The sequence below is a fragment of the Monopterus albus genome, unplaced genomic scaffold (genome assembly GCF_001952655.1).
Source record: "Monopterus albus unplaced genomic scaffold, M_albus_1.0 scaffold345.1, whole genome shotgun sequence".
NCBI classification, from domain to species: domain Eukaryota; kingdom Metazoa; phylum Chordata; class Actinopteri; order Synbranchiformes; family Synbranchidae; genus Monopterus; species Monopterus albus.
This window is the reverse complement of record NW_018128225.1, coordinates 118001-126759: the sequence shown is the minus strand read 5'-3', so window position 1 is coordinate 126759 and position 8759 is coordinate 118001. Positions and strand designations below refer to the sequence as shown.

The 8759-nt window shown below is 39.0% G+C and overlaps 1 protein-coding gene across 1 annotated transcript in view; it reads right to left on the bottom strand.

The window, feature by feature from the left end:
- rab2a (RAB2A, member RAS oncogene family) overlaps positions 1-6122 on the bottom strand; it is a 30832-nt gene extending 24710 nt beyond the window's left edge. The window contains exon 1 of the mRNA XM_020625085.1: positions 5882-6122. Within this exon, the coding sequence (XP_020480741.1) occupies positions 5882-5927 (46 nt within the window). The 5' untranslated portion in view covers positions 5928-6122. The remainder of the gene's footprint in view (positions 1-5881) is intronic.
- Between the last annotated feature and the right edge of the window lie 2637 nt (positions 6123-8759).

Here is an 8759-nt window from a genome sequence, read left to right as displayed (position 1 = left end):
CCCATTGAGCATCTCTGGAGAGACCTGAAAATGGCTGTCCACCAACGTTTACCATCCAACCTGACAGCACTGGAGAGGATCTGCAAGGAGGAATGGCAGAGGATCCCCAAATGCAGGTGTGAAAAACTTGTTGCATCATTCCCAAAAAGACTCATGGCTGTATTAGCTCAAAAGGGTGCTTCTACTAAATACTGAGCAAAGGGTCTGAATACTTATGACCATGTGATATTTCAGTTTTTCTTTTTTAATAAATCTGCAAAAATGTGAGTGAAAGAGTGAAAAATTTAAGGGGGTCTGAATACTTTCCGTACCCACTGTACATCTTCCTCATTCCCTGAGTGTAGTAGTAATGACTATCACACATATAAGCCAACTGGATGAGTCAAAAGATGGAATTTTTATTTCCTGTTGGGCAATAACTAACCAGCAAAAATCACAATAGCATATCTTTGCACCATATTACTCAGACAACTGATAAGGACAGCAGTTGCTATAGTGCATGTCAGTGTTGGAGGGAAGGAAGGAGCTTTGCAGTGACTTCCTGTAATAAAGTACCACTTGCCATTCAGCTGGACCAGCACAGAGGTTTTTCAGAAAGTGGCTACTGGTTCTTGTAAAATGGGCTATACATGTATTTGCTTTGGTGCATAAAGACTCAAGTTGCCAGTTATTAGGTACAAAAAGACACACCCAACTTAAACATGTCAAACAGACCTTTCCACAGCAGATGTCTTAAGCTGTCCCAGGAAAAGCACAGGAGTAGCTAACAACATTAAAACGGTGTCAGTCTGCAAACAGCATGCACAACCCCAAGACCCTGGAAATGGCTCACAAAACTGAATGTTGTCAGTTATACTTTATACTATTCCTAATATAACATGTCAAAATGCCTGCTGTGAAAAAGGTCTATCACTGTAGGCCACAACGAGCCACAGCCATTGGACAGACAACATCTGGTGGTAGAGAAGAACAAACAAGGAATCTCCATGAGTGTGTGGGTCCTAGCAGGTTATATTATAATGCAGGGGTACACAATTATGGCAAAATAAAACAAGAGATATATACAAAATAAAATCATACTGAATTTGATCGTGTAAAACAAGTTATAAAACCTGAAGCTTGAGGTGGTATGAGGTTATTTTAACAAATAAGTACTTTTCCTCACACAAGGGGCTTGCCATACCAATTTCATTATTGACGTATGAATAACAATGTATTGCACATGGGAAATCACTGTTGAAACAATTATTGCATATTAAATTATTAGTAAACAATATATAATCTTACACCGATAAACCATTAGTCAAAAAGTAATCATATTTAATATCTTTAATTACCTTATACATTTAGTCAGTTATAACAGAAAACACCAAAGATTTGTTGGTTGTTGCTTTAAACAGGGACTAAACCTCAGTCAACGTAAGAAATAGGCTAGTCCAGGGTTTAAAAGAACTGACCAATGTCTTGCTCAGGCTTAAATTACCCTTAGCAAACATTTAGACAGGTAACAATAAAAGCAATTCATCATTAAAACCAGCTCACATCACGCAGTCTCAACTATCTTCTTTCCTAATATAATCTGTGTTTATGTTCTATGTGTAATTTAAACCAGCAGAACTTTTGACCTATTTTTTTGACAGATATCATATGATTTAGTATTAGCAAGTTCTCTCCTTCAAATATCTGCAAGACTGCAACTTCAGATCTCATCATTTTCAAAGCTGTTGTATTGGCCAGCTTTATCCAGAATTGATTCTTGATTTGTGATTCTAAACAATTAAAATAAATACAGATGAAATAAAATGAAAAAAGGAGATAGGTGCTATTATTTGGGTCTTACCCAATGTGCCAAAAAACAATTGATTCCTGTCCATTGCCCACTGAGCTGCCAATGAATCTTAAGACAGTTTAACTAACTGGTTGTGACGAGCACCAGAGCCAAGTACTTCACATACTGCTACCCAGCAGTATGCTACAGCAGTACAGTATGTGATCATTTTGGGTTATATTTTGATGCAAATACTTTTGTAATGTATAATTTTTATTTATAACCCAGTAATAACATGCTATGGTACTGCTACTTTTACTTCAGTAAATCTGAGTACTTCTATTACCACCGGTTTTTGGTAGCTAGCATGTATTGTAAAGGGGAGGGGTGCTAGAACAAAGCAGAGCGCTTGGTTGTGTTGTTGTTGTTAGCATTACGTCTGCAGCACTGGAGAACAGCATCTGTGCTGCAAAGTTACTACCAGAGAAAGCCAGTATTATCCAAAACAGTCATGGGTCTGTAGCAACGTTTCTTTACCTCAACAGTTTGATTAAAGTGCTGCAGTGTGTGTTGCTGAGCTGATCTCATTTGTGAATAAGTCTGCGTTCAGACTGAGTGCAGTAAAACCCAACTCCTAGCTGTGTATTTACGCAACAAGGTGCAAGTGGTTCGAGAGGTTGCAGAAGTGTTGCAGAAAGTACGATATGGCCTTGTTGTGACGAGTCCACATAAGTGGCTTCATTCATGTTTCCAGCCTGGGATTTCCATTGTGTTTTGGTTAGCTATGCCACTAACGTAGCCTACTCTACCCTAGCACCAATTTCTAAGACCAGTGTGTCAGCATTGACAGATACAAACACAATTTAACATCCACTACCCTAACGAATGACACATGGCCTGTCACATTTGTAACTGTGGTTCAAATTCAAAAGTGAATAGCAGTGTAGCCCTAATTTGACAGTGAACAGTAGTGAATGCTCATGCTAACAAGGTCCGAGTTGTTCCCTGTACATGACTGGTCAAGGCGGCACCTTTGCCCGATTATATCACTGTCCGGTGGAGAAAACGGAGAACCAGATCCAACTTTTTTCACTGCACAGAGCTGTGGTGTTTTTCTGAAGCTCCCTGGGGTGCTGACCACTATGAATGCAATCCCCCATAGGACTAAATAGAGAGAGCTGAGTTTTTTCCCCAAACATTTGACATTCAGTCTGAACACGAGCTAAGTTCGCTTCTCCGCTAATGCTAAAGTCAGTCTGTTGGTGGTGGGCTACGAAGTAATTACACCGTCTTCCACACTTGTCTTTCAAAGCTCATTAACACACACAAAAAATAATTTCCTTTTCTTAAGATGAACCAATGTTACAGCATAAGCCAACTCTTGTATGTGTGCGCTGGATGCTATCTGTGTGCTGCACTGCCCTTGTGGTTGTGTTCCACCTTTTTTGTTCCATCAATATTGTAATAAAAATCAATACTTAGCATTTGTGAATCGATTCCGAATTGCAGAAGATATGAACTGATTTTTTCCCCTTCTACCACTAATATATGTTATCCATAAAAAAAACACTTCTCAGGAAGATTTACATTAAGAACAAGGGAGCCAGTTAGGTTTGTGCTTGGCAAATTAGGGTTATCTGATTGGATCCAAACACTCCCCACCCAAAATAGTATATCCCACAGCAACAGCATAGAAAAGGTTGTTTTGCTCAACAGCTGTATGTCCATCCTTCCAGCCTTCCATGATCATAGGGCCTACGCTGTCACAGATAAATGCATTTGTCAATTTTCAACATAAAAAAAAATTTGTACTATATGTATAAGCATATGTGGTACTGTTGCTTGTAGAAGTGCTCCAGTACACTAAATGAGGGTACGGAACTTTTTTTACATTTATAAGCAAGTGCTCCAGTACACTAAATGAGGGTACAAAACTTTTTTTTACATTTATAAGCTGTTGTAATCAAGGCACAAATTTTGTGACAGCCATACGGCCATGGCTGCTACTGCCTTTGTATTTGGCCACGAAACCCTCTACATTTGTCAGAGTTACACGGCTACAGTGGTCAGTGTTCCGTCAACAGATGGGATGGATCTCTTAACTACTCAGTAAATGATCGCCAAGTCATTCATTTGTTCATGTTCAGTCATATTGTGTTTCATGGATGTATCAAGAATAACAGTGCACTTATTGAAGATGTTCCCCCAGGAACCCTCCTCATATATGTTGTAGAATTCACAGTGCATGGTAACAAAAATATTTTTGTGAAGTCTTGGCCTCTGAAAATGTACAAAATTAAAGGCCATTTGGAGTTCCCCTTCTAATTGCAAAATATAAGGCCTGGTTGTAATGCTACTGGCCACTTACTGACCACCTAGAAAACTCTGAACAGAGAAAATCTCACAGTGTGTCTACTGTGGGGTGAACAAAATAACATGCACACCTGTACAACCAAGGTGATTGATCATCGGTTTTGGCTCTGAAACCCCTTTATCCATCCTGTATATGTATATGCATATGCATACATATACACCATATACTCCACAAAAAAGCAGTTTGAAAGATGTCATGTTATAGAAAACATAACTGATGTTATTAGAGATTTTTAAAGATTTTTCCAGGGTTGTAGTATAGAAAGATGTTTTAAAGATAATTAAATGTCGCTGGAACTTGTTAATGCAAATATCATCTATACATACTGTATTTTAGATTGCTGAGGATCCCTTGGAAACACACAAAAAAACCCAGCCCAAAATTAAAAACAACAACAACAACAACAACCAAACACTGCTACTAAACAGGTTAGATGCTTCACAAAGTATTTTAGGCTCATGCATGTAACCAAGCCTACTACTTGGCTGCAGCTCTCTTTAGCACATGGTACTAGAAATAAACATCAACAGCAGGCAAAACATGAACCTGTTTCACAACAACACTGAAGTAAGCATGCAGCCCACCACAGTGATCATATAAAATAAAAACACATATCATTCTTATGAGTATTTTATCCTTGTCAAACCTAACTTGGTCATTAACATTTACCATAATAATTTGTATTGCTTTATTTTAGTGTTCTGTAGGGGGAAAACAGCAACAAAACATCTGTCATAAAAATGTGTTGCAAATTGTTGCTGGCCCGTGATTTTGATTTAGCTCCTTGTATTAATTCCTTATCCTAATACATTTTTCACTCCACCTCTGATGACAGTGGTTCACTTTGTAACTTTCTTTCTGACACTGGTGTTAAATCATTATAATACGGCAGCGTTAGAAATGAACCTGCTGCCAATCTGCAAGCTAACAGCACAGGCCCCCTTATCAGGACAGCTAGCTAACAGGAACATATGACAACATTAGCTATTGCTCCATTAACTTTTCACATACTGACCTAGACGAAAGAAAAACCATCCTGTTTATTTAAAATGCATAATAGAATAAGCAACAGGCAGTCCAATATATCACATACTGACCTAGACGAAAGAAAAAACATCCTATTTATTTAAAATGCATAACAGAATAAGCAACAGGCAGTCCAATATGTGTCACAGAAATAACTCTTCTAACGTTACGCCGTCTCAGCGAATATTGGAGGATTTAGTTTGTCGCTTTGGCCTTCTTTGACAAGAAGCTTAACTAATGTAGACGGCGACGATGCATCCGCCCAAAATACCTTGATACAACTATCTGTCGCAAGTATCAAGATCTAATGTGGCGTCGATTTGCAGCTGTAACAGCTGTCTGGTAAATACTTAACGTTAGTGGAATTGCAAATGCTAGCTAAGCGGTTATGTGGACATGCTAGATGTGGCTAATACCCCCACCCTCGAAGCAAAGGGACAAAAGGCCCAACATCTATCTGCCGCTGTCAACAACTGCTACGGCAAAACAGAATACGTAATGAAACTCTTATGAAGGGGTGCCTTTGTATAAATTTCTGCATTTGTCAAGAATATTTTAGGTTATATTTAAATGTATCAACGGTGTAGGTTTGGAGCGGTCATCCCACCTCCTACGTCTCTGCTTTTACCACGTCATTGGACCATCCAACACTGCGGAAATACATCGCTAGCTAACAGCTACGAGATTTCTAGCTGACACTTGCTGTCGCTTACCCGTGTCTCCGATAATGATGTATTTGAAGAGATACGCATATGCCATGGCCCCTGGTTTGTTCAGTCAGTTATCTTGACTGTTACACCTTCTTTAAACCGACCGTGTGAAAAAGGTAGCTAACAGCCTCTTAGCCCGTTTTCTCTTTCGGTGCTGAGAAAGGAACAATAAACAGCCAGAGCCTCGACTCTACGTCACACGGCCCGCCCTCATGGGCCACCCTCGCCACGCTACAGTATGATGTATTCAGAGTCTCCTCGGAAATTTTGCAATGATTGTGACGACTCCGCTCTTTATTAAGAGATTCACTTGGTCTGAGACTTTTCAAACTTCAGTCAAACAAACTCTGCATTTGCTAATATAACTCTTATTGTTCTGATTGACATAAATCACCAAATAAATGTAGTCATAAAATGATTGGCAACCTGGTATAAATATAGGGTTGAAATAAAGTTGTAAAATACAGCATACGGCATATATTTGTTTGCCAAAAACAGAAAAAAAGGAAGTTTTTCTATAAAAAGACACACTCAGCCAATAAACGGGCTCTTTCGATTTAAAGACCACTACGATTCGAAAAAGCAAACGCTTTTGCTTTTGGACTGCGCGTTTACCTGAAGCAAGAACAATGCCACTTGAAGGCAGCAAGTAGAAAGCGTTATTACAATAGCAGGCAGGGAGAAAAATTTCCTAAGGGGGTGATTATGAGCCAATAAATCCCTATAGTTTAGAAGTACGGTTTAAACAGCCCAAAATACTGCGAATAATAGTTAAACGTCTGATGGAGCTAAGTTGTAGTTATTAAATGCATCCTGTAGGGAGAAGCAAAGTGCCATATTCTAGAAGAACCTGGCAATACTCGTGTTGTGGGGACAAATGTGTTTACACAGTCACGTTGTGGGAACTCAGCATCCTTATGGGGACAGAAAGCAAGTCCTGAAAAGAAAAACAATTACATATTAGAGTAATGACTTGGTTTTAAAGTTAGAGGGAAATTAGGGTTAGGTTAGGGTCAGGGTAAGGCTTAGGGTTAGACAGGTACTGGTTATGTCACTGTACATATAATGTCCTCTGAAGTGACAGAAATACAACATCTGTATGTGCGTGTGTGTGTGTGTGTGTGGTGTGTACTTGTATGGCCAAGACAAACTGACACAAACAAAGCTTGATTGTGGTTCTGCATTGAATCTATGTAGAGCCTACTTTGTAGGCTACACAAGTAGCCTACGCCATTGTGATCACTGGTGTGTGTCTGTGTTGCCCTGCAATTACATCGCCAAAATGCTAGGTGGTAGTAGGGTTTCTATGCCACTGTGTTGTGTTTCTTTGCCTATTACAAACAATGGTGACTGAAACTGAACAGGTCATGTTAGAGTTCAAAATAACAAATGTTGAATAGCAATTACTTTTACTGAAATTACTGCAACACAAAGCTCCCATACAGACATTCATACATTCCTCACCTTGTGCCTGTGATTAAACACTAGCACTGGCTACGCACTGTGACTGTGAGGTTTTATGACTGAAACCAAATAGTGGGATTGTTAGAATCATAAGAAGCATACAGGCAAGTCAGTTGCTATGCCAAAGTCCTTAGTTCTGACTAGAATGAAAAATTTCCTTAAAACAAGGTTGTGCTGTTCTTTAATCTGATATTAAAGGAAAAATGGTGTAATTGTTATCACTTAATGTGATGCCTCACTTCTATCAGTTGAGTTCAATAGGGGAAACAATTATTCCCTGACTGTTGTCATGAGAGGGCACCAAAACATATTAGATCACTGGTGGCCTGTCTATCTTAGCTGCCTTGTGTTGCTGACCACCTTATAAAATAGTGCCCAGCATGGCTTTGCACTGCACATGTGCTACAACACAACCTCAATGTTTGCAACAGAGGGGATACTGCTTTTGGCTGTTATGTTAGTCTGCTAACTTAAGAACACATTTCTTTCTGCAAATCTGCTGCTGGTTAAAACAGTTGATGCAATAGAGTGCCATAGAGTCCTAAACCTATTAACCAGAGTTTGTATTTTTGCACTTCTGGTTCCTTTCCCCCTGGACTCAATGGGTTTTTCGAATGGGTATTTGATTAGACACCGGAAATAAGGTCTGTGAATAACACCAGGCTAATACATTTTCATGTTTTGTCCTGTGAAATAAAATACGTCAGTATATACCCCGCTTGTGATTTTTAATCCTTTTACATATCTTAAAAAGGTGGCTGCTAACAAGTGGCTAAATGAGACTACGTACAGAGACTGTCTGGGACATTACACATCACCACGCTGAATATGGAGACTAATGTACTCCCTAGCCCACTTTTACAGCCTCTTTATTTTTAAGCAGGGTGGGTTCAGACCATAATACATCCTTGATCATTAACATGATGCTGCATACATAACCTGAGGCAGGTGTTCTGACTAATGCTGCTTTTCCAGTATTGGAACAAGTGGTATACCCCATACTTCACTGTCACTCCACAGTGCAACAATCACCAGTAATGGAAATTGTTTAAGCAGTTTATCAAACAGCTGAACATATGCTGAAAATGTGATGTCTTCATAGCTTTGCCTTTGACTTCACTCAGTGAAGACCACATTTTGCCTCTAAACCAGCAAATGAAGTCTTTGTTTTACCTCTAAACCAGTATATCGTGCTTGTCCTGCTAATGCTTAAAGAACTCAAGGCATGCTTTTCTGTGTTTTCTGACTTATCTACAATGTTACAACTATGAATTACCTTCCTAGGTTTGATCTAAAGCTCAAAAACTGACCTGTACATATGTTCTAGTACTTCTATGCAGAAACAACACGGTTTATACAAGTCTTGCTCACGAGACTTTTTTTCTAACAATATAAAACATTATGTGATTTAAAGATT